Source organism: Pseudopodoces humilis, chromosome 18 (genome assembly GCF_049639895.1).
Source record: "Pseudopodoces humilis isolate 2021_Gansu_Grassland_sample_001 chromosome 18, ASM4963989v1, whole genome shotgun sequence".
Taxonomy (NCBI): domain Eukaryota; kingdom Metazoa; phylum Chordata; class Aves; order Passeriformes; family Paridae; genus Pseudopodoces; species Pseudopodoces humilis.
This window is the reverse complement of record NC_142217.1, coordinates 187,281-204,898: the sequence shown is the minus strand read 5'-3', so window position 1 is coordinate 204,898 and position 17,618 is coordinate 187,281. Positions and strand designations below refer to the sequence as shown.

The window sequence follows — 17,618 nt, the reverse complement described above, 5'->3', positions numbered from 1 at the left end:
GTGTTCCCGGTGGTCCCTGACCTTGAACTCCACCCTGGTTCTCAAAACCTTTCTCCCTGCCTCTGTTTGGTGATTGTCTCTGGATCTGAGTTTGTTCCTGAGCTGAATAAATGGTTTCCTGAGCAGAATCCCATCTCATTGGTGTCCCAAGCCCGTTACAAGTAACTTTGGCCTCCCTGGACATGATCCTGTGGCCCCGGAACGCAAGACCCCACAAAATTGAGATCCCCTCCCCGCAGACATCCAGTAATCCCAAAATTCCCTACAATTCACCCAAATCCCCCCAGATTCCCTTCATTTCCCTAAAAAGCCCTTTTTGTCCCGCTCCACTGCCTCCGCAGACAGTGTCTTTGGGACACCTCCAGGAATTTGGAGGGGGTCTCCTCCCCTGCGACCCCGAAAAACCTTCTGCTTTTGGGAAAAAAAATCCCAAAAATCCCTTGGATTCAAGGGGAGTTCCCCATTTTTGATGCATTTTTTGGGGGTTCCCCCCAAATTTTTCAGTTTTTTTTGCCTTTTTTTGCCAATTTTTTTTTGTTTTGGCATTTTTCAAAATGAATTTTTTTTGGGGGGGGGGGGGTTCCCCCAATTTCTTTTGGGGGGTCCCTCAATTTTTTCCTGGGAATTCAACCCCTCCCTCGATATATCCTTTGTCCCCCTCCCCCCAAATTGGGTTGAGGGGATTTTTTTTTTTCTGTTTATTTTTACCTTTATTCCCCCTTTTTTTTTCTTTTTTCCTCTTTTAATTCACCAGGGGGGCTAGAAAATTTGGGGAGACACCCAGCCCCCCCAAAAACAGGAAAAATCACAGGAATTCTGGTGTTTTCCCCCCATCCCAAGGTGTGAAAAATATGAAATAAAAAATTTACATTCTCAACTTTTCTGGTGATTTTTGGGGAGGGAGTTGCGATTTTGGGGGGGGGGGGGTTGGGGAGGAGTTGTTGTTTTATTGTAGGGGAGTCTCCCAGGTTTTGGGGTGGAATTTGGGAATTTGGCGGGAATTTGGAGGTTTGGGGGAAAATTTGGGATGTTGGGGAGAAACTTTGAGGGTCCTGGGGGAATTTCAAGGTTTTAGGGCACAAATTTTAGGCTTTTGTTTTGTAACATTTGGGTGTAGGTGGAGGAAATTTGGGGTTTTAGGGAGAACTTTGGGTTTCTTAGAGGGAGGATTTGGGGTTTTGGGAAAGAAATTGGGGTTTGGGGGGGCAAATTTGGTGGTTTTGGGGGAAATTTTTGGGGGGGTGGGGAAATTTAGGGGGTTTTGATGAATTCTGGGGTTTTGAGGGGAAATTTGGGTTTGGGAGGAAATTTGGAGTTTTGGGGTGGGATTTTGAGTCGGGTGGATTTGGGACTTTGGGGGGAGTATATGGGTTTTGGGGTTTTTGGGGTGATTTGTGAGGAATTTTGGTATTTTGGGGGAGGAATTTGGTGGGTTTGGGGGGAACTTCAGGGGTCCTGGGGGGGTTCTGATTTTGGGAAGGGGATTTGGGGAGAATTTTTTGGGTTTTGGGGGAATTTCCATTGATGGGGAGGGGTCCTGATCCCATTGAGAAGGGGCATTTTGGGGAGGCCTGAATTTGGGGGAGGGTCTCAGGGAGGATTCCCCATTTTGGGGCAGGGTTTGGGGTGGATTTAGGGGGATTTTCCAGCGATGGGGAGGCATCTTGGGGGTGGGATTTGGGGAGGGGTCTCATCAGAGCCCCATCCTGAGCTGGAAGTGAGGGGGATGTTGGGAGTGGAATCTGGGGAGGATCTGGGGGGTGATTTTCCAGCCATGGGGAAGGGTCCCGGTCCCGCGGCGGTTCCTGAATTTTGGGAGCGGTCTGGAATTTGGGGGGGTCTCATTGGGGCAGCAGGAGGGGCTGGAAGTGGGGCACGATGTTGGCGAAAGCCGCTCTCCAGGGGGGCCATGGGCAGCTCCTCGGGGGGTGCCGGGGGTCACGGCTGCAGGCGCTGCAGCAGCGAGGTCAGGAACAGGAACAGCTCTGCCCGCACCAGCGCCTCCCCCAGGCACAGCCGCTGCCCTGTGGGGAGGGGGCGTCAGCACCGCCCCACCCCAAAGGGTCAGGAGTCCCAAAAGGGTCTGGGGGTCTCTAGAGGGACTGCGGGTCCCAAAAGGGTCTGGGGTCCCAAAAGGGTCTGGGCTACCCCAAAAAGGGTCTGGGGGGTCCCTAAAGGGTCTGGGAGCTTTGGGATTGGGGTCCAAAAATGATCTGGGAATTTCAGGGGTGGGGGTCCCAAATGGGTCTGGGGTCCCCACCCTGAGGAATTTTGGGATTCCAAAAGAATGTAGGGCCCCACCACAAAGGAATTTGGGGATTTTTGGGATTCCAGAAGGATTTAGGACCCCACCCCAAGGATTGATGGGATTTTTGGGGTGCCCACTGGCCGAGAAGGGCACAAAGGCCTCCTTGCGCTGGAACTGACCCTGCTCGTCCAGGAAGTTCCCAGGGTCAAATTTTGGGGATTTTTGAAGGATTTGGGGTTGTATAGGACTGAGCTCAGCAGGGGGTAAAAGTCTGTGCCCTGTGGGGTCAGGTGTGGGGCCATTGGGGTCATTTGGGGTCAGGTGAGGGGTCAGAGGGGTCCTTTAGAGTAATTTGGGGTTATTTGTGGTAATTTGGGGTCATTGGAGTCATTTGGGGTTACTAGGGTGTAAGAGACAGTCTGAAGTTACCCTCATCTGCCCCACAACCATCGCAAGAACAGGGACCGAGACCCTGAAGACCCTGAGGGAATTTTTGCAGGGGTTCTGGCCTGGCTGAAGTGGAAACTTGCCAGGTGATTGTTTGCAGGTGTGCTTGTTGTGCTGTCAAGGTACACGGCCTTCATTCCTGCTGCTGAGCAGGGACTTGTAAGGAGCGGCCTGTTCTGTACCTTACACCTGCTTCCCAGAGCAAGGGGGCTCATCACAATAGCCTGGGAATTTCCCCACCTCTTGGCCAGCTGCCCCTTGCTTTGAAACAGACTGTAAAAGTGACTTTTCCAAGTTACTTTCTTCAAGAGAGATCTCCCCATGGAAGAAGACACCGGTGACCCTGTCTTGTCCATTGGTAGCTATAACCCCCCTCTTTTTTCTGTTTGCATTTTGCCTCTTTATCCCTCTCTCCATCTCTCCCTCCCTCTCTCTCTCCCTCTCATCTATCGCATAACCCATGTTGCTGGCACTAAAATAAAGATGCATTATTGCTGTTGTGATTTAAACTGAAATCCCTTGGCGTCCTTTTTGCACTCTGAGATCAAACGAACCTCTCACGACTCCCACTTGTGTTAGGGGATTGTGACACTCGGGAGTGGGGTGACCCAAGGTGCGGCTTAGAGCAAATGCTCCACGGCACAAAGATATTGGTAGGCACATGGTGGAGACAAGGATGAGGAGGAGACCTCCAGAACGGGTTCCAAAGGCTTTTACTCCACTGGAGGGTCCAGGGACTGAAGACTGAGAACACAACTTTGTGGGGGTTTTTATATGGGGGAGTCCAGAGGGAGGGTACAAAATTTTAACCAATAGGAAGAAGCTATGGGTGGAGTGGAAGGTTCCATTCAACAATACAAGAGGGGAAACAAGGGGAGCAGAGTGGGTCACATGGGCCAATGGGGAATTGGAGATCAGGGGATTTCCAAAGGGGCTGTTCAGGTAGGAGGCTGGCCTGAGGGAAGACTGACAACTGGGTGTAATGACAGGCAGGGAATATGAGAAAACAAGGGCTAGGCTTGAGGCAGGATTTGATAGGTGGGTAGGAGGATACAAACTAGGCGCAAACCAATGACTTAGGGGAATAATGGGAGAAACCACTCAAACAAAACACACCACAACAATAAGAACTGTTAACCATTACAGGAGGTGGCATCTTCAGGAGGCAATGGATGTGAGTGGGCTCTTGCCACATTGACACTGATTGTTCTGTGTGGAAAGGGACACTGAGAACTTGCCTCCAGCATTCTCCATGGATCTCAAACTGCCATGTGCCAGGGCTTCCAGATAATCCATGTTCTGATCTAAATCTAGAGGGGAGCACAGATCAGAACCCTTTCCATGGTGCCCCCAGTGGAGCCGCGTCCGCCTTTGTCTGGCAGAAAAAGGGATGCGAGCAGAGCGGGCAGGTGCCACCCTGCTCCATTTGTGCACCAGGCCTGAGCCTGATTTCTTAGCTAATTTCTCCCTGGCTCCTCTTTAACATGAGCAAAAGAATAGCATCGCACAATCCAGTTTGGCAAATAAGGCTAGTGAACAACTGAGTGCTTCCACTAAATTAAAAACGCAATGTGCTTGAAAGCCGACCTTCTGTTTGCTCAGGCCTCCTCACCTATGTAAAAGAGGTTACTTTATACTGCTGGTATGTGGGTTTTAGGAGTATGTGGGTTTTTATCTGTGATAGAGATGAGGAAGTGTTGAACTCATTCCAATGAGCTGCCAAAGCAGTGACTTTAGTCCCTCTTTGTCTGGGGAGTAGCACTGGCCTTGCTGAATACAGGCAGCAGCACAAGCAGGACTCCTCCAGCAGCAGGGACACGCCACGAGCCAGGAGAGGATCGTGGCACTAGAGGGGACCGTGGCACCAGAGGGGACCGTGGCACCAGCCATGCCCAAGGTCAGAACAGGGTGGCAAAGTCAGGTGGTGCTACCCGGCTGCATGAACAGCCCAGGCAAGGCATGGTGAGGAGCCAGGTCTGGGGGCCATACAAGGAGTCCTGTCAAGAGCAAATGGTTCTAATATTCTCTCTGGGATGAAAAAGGAGCAATCTTTAGAGTGAACTGGTGCTAATGAATATTTACTCACATATGGTGGGGTTTCTCTGCAAATGGGCTTTGATGGGAAATTTTGGACCACATTTAGTTTTACTCTTTAAGTCGAGCACCTGAGTATCTATGTTGAGGAATGGAGAATTGTTTGTAGCTCAGTATTTTCTCAGGAGGAGCCTTATATTTTAGCACAGGAGGAAGGTAAGGCAAAGTTTAAAAGCTTTCCCCTCCTGAAGTGACACACTTTCCGAGGAGGCTGTGGGGAGAATTCCCCTCAGCCACTGCCAGGGCTGTTTGCCTCCTCTGCAGGCTCAGGATTCTGGGAGTTCCACAAGCCTCAGCTCCCACAGTATTTTCCTCTGAATATTTCTTGTTGTGCAGTACACAGAGAGAATATTTTGTGACAGATTCTCCTCTGGGTTTTGAGGTGAATCTCAGTAATTCTGTGGATTTTCATGTCCAGATGAACTTTTGGTAGATAGGAAGGAAAAGGGAAGAAGTACCATGGAAAATCAATTGCTCAAAATTTGAGAGGCCCAAGCACAGTAAAAATGAAGTCTAAACTGAAGAATTTTTTTAATTTTGATTTTTTTCCATTGGTAGGTGGGGTAAAACATGAAGTGTTAATAAATTTATTTGAAAAGATTCAGCAAGCACCTAGCTATATGAGAATCAAAAGAGTGAAGGATGAGACAGGGCATGGGAACAATCTTCAGCCCTTCCCTGTTGAAGGTAAAAGAGTAGGAAAACTGCCTCTGGCTGTTACCCACAGGTAACGTGTTATTTGTAGCCAAGAGCAGATGCCCCAAGCTGTTGGTGGCCCAAGGCCTGCCGTGGCTGGCCCACTTTCAGTCCTAGCTGGACCAGGGTGGCCGGCTCGGGAGGGGAGGAGGTGGGGGGATCTCAGGGGGCTTCTGCTTCACAGCCGGGCTGGGGGGCCGTGGAGGAGGCACGGAGTGATGCTGTTCTGCTTTCTGGAACAATTCCTCCTTCTGAGGCCATGTCTGAGAGCTGTCAAACCAGACAGTCTTTGGGCTCCCTGGGGGCAAGGGAGAGTTGTGCCTTCTTGGCCGGGAAGCTGGAGCTGCAGCACGGTGACTGTGGAGAGAGGAGGTGGCTGTGGCCCCCAGCTGCCGCTGGCACACAGGGACCCTCCTGCACAGCAGGGCCCAGAGCTGCCAAGGCTCCCCAGCATGGCTGGAGCTGCTGGCACAGCTTGGCCCAGCTGGACAGCTGCCCCTCAAGGCCCTGGAGAGCAGGGGATGGCTCTGGGCAGGGTCCCTGGCCAGGAGCGGGCCCCAGAGCACCTCTGCCTTTCAAGGCCAATCTCGTCCCCGCTCTTTCTCCTGCCCACCTTGCTTTGCCTCTGCCCGCTGCTCCTGGGGCTGCTCTTGGCCAGGCAGCCTCAGTGGCAGCCAGCACTGGCTGCAGCCCGAGTGGGCTCCCCAGGACAAGGCCCAGTAATTAAGAGGCCAATGAAAGGTCTGGGTAGCAGCAGAACTCTCAGCAGAGTGTTTTGGGCAACCAAGGACTATCCAGAAGTGCACAGCAGCCTCACTGGTAATGTTTCCTGACTATGAGCAGCCTTTCAAGAAGCTGGAGGGTGGGGATGAACAACAACTTACCGTTTCTTGTCCTTCCACCACCGGAATCCAACATAGCAGTGGACCATGGAAAGGGGCACTGTGAACAGTATCACTACAGTGCCTATCATGCAGGACTTGCGCACATACTGTGGGCAGAACACTCTTGGGGTGCTCAGTGGATTCTCAGCATTTATATTTGACTTGTCAAGTGCTTCTGTGGGAGCAATGGGCAGCGTGAGCCTGTGCTATGCTCCACTGCTGAGCTGGCAGCACACTGGATATGGCCAGGACGTTCTCTGTTTCCCCCAGATCTGGGGCCTGCAGGCACCTTGCCATCCCTTGGCACAAGCTGTGCCACCCAACAAAGCCTAGAAGGCGGGTGATGAGTTCAGCGGGAGAAAATGCAGCACTCAATATGAATGATCAGCAAGTCTCGTTTATTAGCAACTCTATAACCACTTATATAGCATCAGTAATTAGGCTCATACATAGTGCAAAAGAAAGCTCATTATTGGATATTTCATTTAAGGTCAACTCCACCTAATTCTACATTCCTGTGATCGCTCATCTATGCTGAATTCACATTCTTCTGATCACAGCATCCTGTTCTCAGTTAACAGTTATCACTAAGGCCTTCCTGAACTTTGCAACATCTCACACCAACTGTACTTACTCCATTGTCTAACTCTTTCCCAGCTAACTGCTGCATGGGAATATGACCTTTGCTCTCTAGCCATTCCTCCACAATTCCCCTGTTTTCTTTTTGTACTAACAAAACTGTAGAAGTAGCTTTCTTTACCATGTTTTGCAAGCATTGCAGTATGCAAGGAATAAACAATAACACAATTACAATGATCAATATAACAACAATTGCCATTTGTGCTAAATTTTTTAACCATCCTGTGAGACCTAGGGATTGAAACCACTCTTCTAATGGATTTGTTTCCATGGTTAATTTTTTCATATTGCTCTGTAGTTGTTGAAGACGAGCATGAATAGACACTGAATGGTCAGAAAGATTCCTGCAACACATCCCATCAAAGTCTTCACAGCCATGGCCCTGTGCTAATAGCAAAAAATCAATAGCAGCTCTATTCTGCAATACAGCATGCCTAACACTATTCATATCCAAAAGCAAATCAGACAAAACCTTTGATGTAATGTTAAACTGTTTTCCTGTCCAACATGCCAGTCGTCGTAACTGTGTTAAGGCTTGAGCACTAGATACTCCAGGTGTAAAAATAGATGACACAATCACTGTAGGACGTTCCCAAAGCTCAACCTGATCTTTGCATTCTGGTCCCAACTGAAACACACTTCTCCTTTTTCGTAACCTGGTTCTATTGGCTCCTAATAGGTGTTGTATAGTGGGTGCAAACAATGTCAATTTCTCAAAATAACAAGGCCCTCCATTAATGTTTGCTGGCAGTCCTTGCCATGCACGATCTCCACAAATTAGAAAAATACCAGGTGGTAATTGTAGAGGTGTACTGCTAGAATTTACTTTGCAAGACCAATTGCCACAGTATACATTATTATTTTGCAAGTACAGCAAATTTTGTGGAGAAACATTTGTACCATTTAGCCCATGAGACTTTTTTGCATGATTACTCCTAGCCCAATTGACAAAAGTTAAACAGTAACTGCTAGGGGCTGAACCTAATAGTCTTAACTCTTGTGGTTCTGACCCAGTAACATTTAAACCTGTAGCAATGTACCAATTTTGAGCTCCAATGGGATTTGCCTGAATTAAGCCTGTGTCACAGATACTGATCCTGAATCTACCTGATGGAATTTCACATAATGTTTTGTTTGCTTCTTTAGGTGTTTTCCAATTCTTTGTCCAGTTTTTAAACATTGTGGCATTGAGTGAATCATCTAAAGGTGCACCAACTAAACAAGTTCGAAAAGGATCTGAAGGGGTAGCCATTGAAAGGCAAAAATTATCCTGTCCAGTTTGATTAGCCCATGTTACCCACATATTTTGTCTCTCATCCATGTCAATCAAAAAACCTTCATTTCCCTTTATCATGGTAAACCACAACAATAACCTGATCAGAGGTAGTCCCTTAAGGACTTTAAAAGGATTGCGGCAGTTCAGCCAGCATCTTGGCTGGATCCCATGTGAGATCTTGCTTCCCTTTTCTTTTACCCCTCTGCCTCGCCCGTCGATTCGGTTGCTTCGAACCACGGGGTGTTCCATCTTCTCGGCAGCAGGGATAACTTTCAGGGAAAGACCTTTTCTCTCGAGACTGCCGTTTTAAAAATTGCTCCCAATTTTTATTTTTTTTACCCCTGGGATATCACACCTGACCTGTGTAAGTGTCTTACGACAACGTATTGTGGTTATTTCAAGAATATATGGTAAAGGGGTATTGGGATGATAACAATAATTTTCTGGATTTATCCCAAAAGCAAAAATCTCCCACCATCTATCAGATCCTTTCTCAAATTGTCTCGTTTGCACACCTTCCTGTAATGCAATCTCAGTTAAATTTCTTTCAAAGTTGTAACACTCTGTACAAATCCCTCTTGGGGACCGACCCCACTTAGAATGTATCCACCACTTTTCCTTACACACTTTACAAATATAACATACAAAAGATAACATTCACAATTTGGTACTGTGCACACGATTCACGTGTAAGAGTTCATCAGATCCCATCTCTATGTTGATGGTAGAGAACAAGAAGTATCTGCTAAATTTTCTGGATCCACTGAAGGTAAATCACTGGGATCAGCAGGTTTAGTCCATCGGCTCAGCACCCAAACAAGCTCTGTGGGGGTAGACACACAAAGATAACCACGTCCCCAGTACAGTACCTTGCTAGGACCTCCCCACAGTCCTGTTTTTGGATCCCTATAGCGAACCCATATTGGACTTTGAGTTTTCTCTGCTTCAGGCGCACTATGACGTACTGCTGCAGGCAAATCACTGTTTCCAAAAATACATAAAAAATTTAGAACAAATAAACAACGCAATAATCGTTCTTGTGGATCTTTAATCTCCCTAAATTTGTTCAGATATTGTTTTAAGGTACCATTAGCTCGTTCTACTATTGCCTGACTCGTGGGAGAATGTGGAATCCCTGTTATGTGTTTGATTCCCCATGATTGCATCACCTGCTTAATTCTACTACTACAATAAGCAGGCCCATTGTCTGTTTTAATAGATCGTGGAACTCCCATAACTGCAAAACAACTTACTAAATGTCGCTCAACATTCCGTGCTTTCTCACCAGATTGAGCTGTAGCCCAGATGTAATGACTATAAGTATCAATGGTGACATGTACATACTTAACTCTCCCAAACTCTGCAACATGAGTAATACCCATTTGCCACAACTCATTAACCTGTAATCCTCTGGGGTTTACCCCAAGACCCAATCCACTGCCTTGATTGTGAAAACTACAAATAGGACATGCTTTGACAATAGCCCGAGCCTCTTCTAAAGGTATCTGAAACTCCCTATGGAGACCTTTTGCATTTTGGTGAAAGATGGCATGAGCTTCTCTAGCTAATGTCTGTGGTGGGACAGGACTATTTTGTGTCAATGAAACCAATCGATCTGCCCTAGCATTTCCTTCTCCTAAACCCACATCCCATTTATGACTATGAATATGGATAATAGCAAAGGCAGCAGTCCTCAGCTTTACTGCTCTTTGAAGCTGCAGAAACAGTTCATATAAACGAGGGTTTTTTACTTCCTTAATGTCTGCATTTTCAATACGTTCACTCACTCCTGCAACATAAAATGAATCAGTTACCACATTAACAGGACCCTTAAACTGCACCAAAACCCAAACAACAGCAACCAATTCCAGAGTTTGTAACGTGTCCTCCTTTTGAGCTGGAATAATATGATGATTCCATTTTCCTTCTGAATTTTGCCATGTAGCAGCAGCTGTACGAGATTTCTTTCCAGCATCAGTGAACACAGTTGATGCCCCTGGTAATGGCACAAATGATCATTTGGGCTTTTCAATCCAATTCTGCTGGCCTATCCATCGTAGTGGTATTCGAGGCACTTCCTCAGTACTGACTACACTGCTGTTGTCAAGCAATGCTTCTTGCAATGTGGAGCTGTGAATTAAATACCAATCTAAAGTATCCTTTTTTATTGGTATCTGAATTACAGCTGGATCTGCACCCATAATTTGCCACAATCGCTTCCGTCCTTGTTTTATCAAATTTGCTAAAATTTCAATTTTTTGAATTAAGGTATGTCTCTGCTGTAATGGTGGCAACAACCACTCTAATACCCATATCTCCCCCGTTTTCTTTTGTTGCTGCGTTAAAGCACCAATGAGATGTTGAGGTCCAAACCATACAGTAAGGTTAATGTCCAAGTCTGGATCTCGTCTATGAACAACACCTGTCTGGATACAGTCCATTATTTTATTGAGAGCTTCTTGTTGTTCACTGGTAACCTGTATAGGTGCTGTAGGATCAGTACCTTTTAACAAAGGTCGTAAGGATTGTAAGAGTTCATTAGGAATACCCACAACAGGTTTAAGCCATTGTAAATCTCCCAGCAATCGCTGAGCATCATGAACAGTATGAAGTGACATGTTTAATGACAGTTTCTGAGGGGCAACATATTGCTCAGTTAAAGTCCACCCGAGATATTTCCATGGAGATGACTGCTGTATTTTCTCAGGTGCAACAACCAGTCCATTCTGAAATAGTTGTGTTTGAATGTCCTTAACTTGTTTATCTGCAAATGGTTGTGACTGAGCAAAAAGAATATCATCCATATAGTGATAAATAATAGTTGTAGGCCATCGAAGACGTAGTGGCTGCAAAGCATTATCAACATAAAGCTGGCACAAGGTAGGAGAATTACGCATACCTTGTGGTAAAACTGTCCATTCAAATCACTTGTCTGGTTCTGCTCGATTTAATGAAGGCAAGGTAAAAGCAAATCTGCAAGTATCCTGTTCATGCAGTGAGATAGTGAAAAAACAGTCCTTTAAATCAATTATTAGCAAAGGCCAGTCTTTAGGCAACATTGCAGGATTGGGAAAACCAGGTTGTAGCACCCCCATTGGCTCCATTTGTTCATTTACTGCACGTAAGTCATGCAGCAATCGATATTTTCCAGATTTCTTTTTAATAACAAAAATAGGAGTATTCCAAGGGCTTGTTGACAACTTTAAATGCCCTTGTTGATATTGTTCCAGCACCAATTGGTGAGCTTGTTGGAGACTTTCCCTTTTTAAAGGCCACTGTTCAACCCATACTGGTTCCTGAATTATCCATTTAAGTGGGAGTGGGAAAGTCCAAACAATGGCCTCTATTCTAAAGGGTGCTCATTGGTCAAAACAACGCCAAGTTGTGACAAAATATCTCGTCCAATTAGACATTGAACCTTGTCTGGTAATGGAACAATTGACAAAACAGAATTAATGACCTTTCCATCTAATTGAATCTGGATTTGTGGAGACCTTTTTGCTAAAGTTAAGCCTCCCACCCCTGTAACAGTAACCATACTAGGCAACAAAGGCCATTCTTGGGGCCAATATTGTGGAGCAACAATACTTGAGTCCGCCCCAGTATCCAATAGTCCTTCTAATTGGTGGGATTCTCCATTATAATTGAGAACAACTGTTCGCTTGGGTCGAGTGTTTAAGTCCAGGGTAAGCAATGTAAGTCCTCCTGTAGAACCAAATCCACTCGTTCCCCGTGATTGATTTTTCAATGGTGTCAATTGATGGGTATATTGTGGCAGCGGCACCAATTGTGCAATTCGCTGTCCCTTATCAATTCTGGCTGGTGGTGCCAGTGTATATGCAATGATATATATTTCACCAGAATAGTCCACATCAATTACTCCAGGTAAAATAAATAGTCCCATTAGACTAGCAGATGAACGTCCCAACACTAATGCACCCATAGCTTTTCCATTTATTATCACTGGTCCAATAATTCCAGTGGGAATCTTGTAGGGTTGTGATGTTAATAAATCCACAGTCACTGAGGCTGCCAGGTCCAGGCCGAGGCTCCCCAATGTGGCAGGCTGGAGGGAAGTTGCACTGATGTTCCGGCAGCTGCTATTTGTGTCCTGGCGCGGCAGCTTCTTGCGCTGGCCTTCCTGTTTCCCGATCTCCGGCAGCAGACATTATCAGCGTGGGTATTGGACTGACACTGATTGCACCAAACAGATGGTACAGTACATTCCTTCCGAATGTGTCCAAGGTTGCCACAGCAAAAACATTTGAATCGGGAGGCTGGAATCCTGACATGGTTAGTTGTAGCCGCTTGTAGGGGTGCAAGAGCTGCTAAAACTTGACTCTGATTAAATGTAGCCTGCTTTTCTAACCCTCGTCCTAGTTCTTTAATTGCTTGGACTAACATTGCCTGTGAGCCCACCGGTATATTAGACATTCTCTCTAATGCTTCCTCAATAGTCCAATTAGCATTTAGGGAATTTAAAATTGACCTGGTTGCTGGATTACAATTTTGTAAGGCACATTGTTTTAATAATGCTCCCCTCATATATTCAGGAACACCTGCTCGCTCTATAGCTGAAGCTGCTTTATCAATAAATGCTCCAAATGGCTCATCTCGCCCCTGTCTAATGCCCATATAAGATGGAATACCTCCTGGCTCCTTGATCCGATCAAATGCAGCTCGCGCCAACCGCATTCCTTCTCTCAACTTATCTGGTCCCAATATAGCTTGTGCTTCCACTTGACTATATGCTCCTATTCCCATAAGTTCTTCCAAAGTTAATCCATACAGTGGATCACCTGCCTGCCTTTGCACATTTACACTTTCTTGACAATAAGCTTGCCAGTGTGCATTAAACAACAACTGCTGATGCTGACTAAGAATCAATTTCATAATACTCTTACAATCTCCAGGCAACAAAATCTGTGTACCCCACAAATAATCAATCATCTGTCTAACCGGTTCACTGGTCACTCCAAACTGACTGGCTGTAGATCGCAACTGTGATAACCATTTCCAATCCAAAGCTGTAATTTGAGCTTGTATTCCTCCCCCTTGCATTGGTGCAAAGGTTACGGGACATGCTACTTCCAATACAGCGTCTACTAATTCCTGATCTCCCTCTTGCAAAATATTCCGTGCTAACGTAGCCCATGTCTCTCTTCTTTCCCGTGCAATAACTTCACCTAACTCACGCCCTACCTCAGGGACAGATTTATTTCCTATAGGGGAGGATGGTAACGGTGCTGAAGGCTCCATTCCAGAATCAAGGTTAGTAGGTGAAGGAATTTGAGACGACACAAAAGGATTAGCAGCTGCAGCAGGGGTCAGTGACTGCGTGGGGGGATTCAAGATTACTGTGTTCGTGGCTGGTGGCAACGGACACTCATTAATTCCCTCTAATAATCTATTTTTTGACATAGCTGCAGATGCCTTTGTGGCAGCTGCCTGTTCAGCCTGATACTGCAAAAGAACATTATGAACTGTCCGCCACAGTTTTCCTAATTTTTTAGCAGTTTTATCATCATCTAAAGTAGCTTCCCACAATTTATCTCCAAATTTTCGCCACTCACTTAATTCATGAACTGTATGGGGATTCTGAAAACAACCCTGAGCATACCCATAAGCAAGAAGTCCAGGAAGCTCCTTGCGCAAATCAAAATCTTTAACCTGTCGATTTTCTAAAAAGCAGGTAAATAAATCATATGCTGCTTGCCTTTCCATCTTACCGTCAGCGCTGTTGCAGCCCCTACAAGGTTTCGGCAGCACGTTACGGCAGGACTCTCCTCTGAGGTCACCTGGGCGCGGCAACCCTATTGTGCGATCAGGACTCTCCTCCGAGGTTGCCTGGAATGCAGCACAGCTGTTGCTTTTCGCCGTCCTTGCTGCAAAGGACCCGTCCCCTGTCGCCGACACCCTTGGCCAACTCCGACTGCTATTAAAAGTCCTTAAAGTCCCAAAGGTCCCAAAGGTCTCTGAGGTCCCAAAAGTCTCTAGGGTCCCAAAGGTCCCTGTTGATCGGGCACCATTTGATGAGTTCGGCGGGAGAAAATGCAGCACTCAATATGAATGATCAGCAAGTCTCGTTTATTAGCAACTCTATAACCACTTATATAGCATCAGTAATTAGGCTCATACATAGTGCAAAAGAAAGCTCATTATTGGATATTTCATTTAAGGTCAACTCCACCTAATTCTACATTCCTGTGATCGCTCATCTATGCTGAATTCACATTCTTCTGATCACAGCATCCTGTTCTCAGTTAACAGTTATCACTAAGGCCTTCCTGAACTTTGCAACATCTCACACCAACTGTACTCCATTGTCTAACTCTTTCCCAGCTAACTGCTGCATGGGAATATGACCTTTGCTCTCTAGCCATTCCTCCACAGCCGGGAGCAGAGCTTGGGGACAGCGCAGCTGCTTGGGCAGTGGCTCCTTCCAGGGACACGGGCCAAACCCATCCCTGAGCAGCCACTGCCACCCCTGACCCTCCCTGCTCCGTGACAGCTCCCCCCAGCCCAAGGGGACAGAGCCAGGCCCTGTCAGGGGCCAGTGCAGCCCCTGCCCAGTTGGGAGCCAGGGCTGGCTGTGGCCCTGGGCTCACAGCAGGGCTCCCACTCAGGGCTGCTCCTGTGTCTTGGTCCTCTGGATGCTTAGGGCCAGCTCTGGAAGCAGCTGCAGTGGGATGGATGTTGGTGCAGGAATCCCAATTCCCAGGGGCCTGGAAGCTGTAGCACCTCCAGCTTTGGCTGCTGCTCAGCCATGCAAGGGCAAGCCATGGGGGAAGAGTTGTTGGCACACAGCCCCACCGAGGGCTGAGCCCAGCACAGCAATTACCTCCTCTGCCTGGGCCTGGCATCTCCTCCTTTCCTGCATCAGGAGCTGGCACAGAGACATTGCTTCCTCTAGCATATGCCATCGTCTGCACAGACATTTCCTCCAGCACTTGAGAAAGGAAAAGGGACAGCTGGATAAGATAGAACTGTTCACCATTAGGTGAGGTGGTATCTTCAGGAGGCAATACTTGTCAAAATCATGGATAAGGACAAGGAAAACACCCAGGTTACTGAGGCTGGGCCAGGGCCCTCCCTCCTCCAAACAGCCCCTACGCCTGATCTAGCCCAAGACCGGGAAATTGCAGGGGATCTCAGGTTGTTTATGACCCTTGCTGCAGTTTGGGAACCCTGTCAGCTGATGCCAAATGCCTTCCTGCAGAGGCTGGGGAGAAGCTGCAGCCAGGCCAGGCTGGGAAAGAGCCCTGCAGGCCATGAAAGCAGCAGCAGGACAGCAAGGCTGCCATGGATCCGTTCCTGCTGTGCCGGGCATGGCGTGTCCAGATGTGCAGAGAAAGCCCCTGGCTACTGAGTCTCTGGAGAAGGCTGAGGGACATGTACCCACCACGACGTCTCTCCAGATCACTCAGCATCTTGTCCAGAAGTTGAGATGCCTCCAGGGATTTCTTGTCTTCTCTGTCTTGGTTCTTCCATCTAGGAGGACCTTAATGGAAAGTAGTTCCATTTCTCCTTCAGTCCAGAGTGGCAGTGAGTGCACCTGGGTGACTGGTGCCCCTCCAAGGCACTCCCTCCTCTCTGCCTTCCACTCAGGAGCATGGACAGGGGGACAACATGCCTGCAGTGTCCCCACACTGGGATAGAAGAAGCCACTTGCATGGCAGTCAGGGGAGAAAAGACTCCCTGGAGATGCCAGCAGCTCTGAACTGAGCCCCACGCAGGGCCAGGGCTTGGCAGTGGCAGCTCAGGCTCCCTGGGGCCAGCAAAGGAGCCACACAAGGCACAGCCACGGGGCACAGCCCTGGGCCTGGCCCCTTCCCTCTCTGCTCTTCTCCGTGGCTGCACAGAGCACACGGAAGGAGACACTGGCATTGCACACGGGAAGAAGATTGACAGCTAAATGCTCCTTCCTCCCACTGACAGCAATGCTGTGGGATCACTCAGGGCCCCAGAAGAGAGCAGGGCAAGGTTTCCAGAATCCATCAAGCCTAAGATTATGTTAAGAGATAATGGCACACGAGGGAGCTCTTGCCACACTGACACCAGTTATTCTCTCAGGAAAGGCACATTGACAACTTGCCTCCAGCATTCTCCAAGCGTTTCAAGCCATTATCCAAGAGGGCATCCAGATAATGCAAGTTACGATCCCAATCTAGAAGGGAGCACAGATCAGAACCATGTCCATGATGCGCTTGAGATCCCCTTCTGTTTTAGGGAACTGGGAACTGCAAGGGGTTTGGGTAAGGCTGTGGGAGCCAGATGTCAATGGACATGGCCAAAGCTGCAGAGAGGCCTGGGGAGCTCTGGGCGGGCTCAGGTCACTCTCCACCCTCTTTGCAGGCCCTGTGCAACATCCCTGGAGGGGCAGCAGGACCAGCCCAGGGCCTCTCGAGACTCTCTCCCTCCCACAGAGGAAACCCTCCCTAAAGCCCTGGGGAAAACCATCCCCAGCGCTTCCCAGGGAGAAGGGAGCACTGTCCCGGGAATGGGGACCGAGACCGCCGGCTCACCTGCTCGCCCTGCTCGCCACGGAGCAGCCTGGGCAACCCTGTCAGGCAGGGCCACTGCCAGGAGGAGCAGGGGGAGGAGGCCCAGAGCAGGGGCCATGGTGCCTTGCCCCCTGCCAGTCCTGCAGCTCTTGCTGCCACCACTGTCCTGACACCGCTGTCCCAATGTCAGCACCGCTGCTGCCGCCGCCGCTGCTGCCACAACAGTCGTGGTCAAGGACTGACTGCTCGCTCCTTGTGGTGCTGGGCAACCACGGGGCTCTGGCACCTCTGTGACCTCAGAGCCTGCTGTCACCTCAGCCTGCTGTCACCCCACAGGCTGCTGTGACCTCATGTCCAGGGTGGAATTGTGTGGGGAGTGGGATCTGCCTTCTTCACTAGGGAGCTCATCCTGCCCAGCAGCTCTGTCCAAGGGCTATGACAGGGTCCCAGCCCAGCTGATCTCACAGGCTGGGGGATGAAGGGATGGAGAGCAGCCCTGCTGAGAAGGACTTGTGGCTGCTGCAAGGTGAGAGGCTGGACATGAGCCAGCCATGTGCCTCCAAAGGAGGCTGCCCAGCAGCTTGAAGGAGGTGATTCCACCACCCCTCTGCTCTGGTGCGAGCCCACCTGGAGTACTGCATCCACCTCTGAGTGCCCAACACAGGAAGGACATGGTCCTGTTGGAGCTGGTCCAGAGGAGGGACAAAATGCTCTGAGGGCTGGAGCCCCTCTGCTTTGGAGACAGGCTGGGATAGCTGGGGGTGTTCAGCCTGGAAAGGAGAAGGCTCCACAGAGACCTGATTGCTACCTTTCAGTACTTTAAGGGGGCT

The 17,618-nt window shown here is 48.5% G+C and overlaps 2 protein-coding genes across 2 annotated transcripts in view; one reads left to right on the top strand and one right to left on the bottom strand.

Annotated features, from left to right (window-relative positions):
• Positions 1-17,618, top strand: part of LOC102104375 (uncharacterized) — a 268,555-nt gene that overhangs the window by 81,248 nt on the left and 169,689 nt on the right.
• On the bottom strand, positions 1,939-16,906 carry LOC148182845 (uncharacterized). The gene is made up of 9 exons (XM_088064217.1): positions 16,810-16,906; positions 16,380-16,451; positions 14,014-14,169; positions 12,508-13,506; positions 9,154-9,265; positions 7,004-7,823; positions 6,370-6,476; positions 2,386-2,495; positions 1,939-2,024 (listed from the first exon to the last, which is right to left on the bottom strand). Exons 1-9 carry the CDS (start codon positions 16,904-16,906, stop codon positions 1,939-1,941), a joined length of 2,559 nt encoding a protein of 852 aa, XP_087920343.1.

Bases quoted from the DNA above. Each gene is read 5' to 3' on its own strand.
- LOC148182845 (XM_088064217.1), bottom strand. From the start codon at position 16,906: ATGGCCCCTGCTCTGGGCCTCCTCCCCCTGCTCCTCCTGGCAGTGGCC. The intron at 13,507-14,013 runs GTAAGATGGAAA...CCTCCCCTATAG, and splicing joins GGGCTGCAACAGCGCTGACG to GAAATAAATCTGTCCCTGAG. The intron at 9,266-12,507 runs GTACTGTACCAT...TTTTGGAAACAG, and splicing joins TGGACACATTCGGAAGGAAT to TGATTTGCCTGCAGCAGTAC.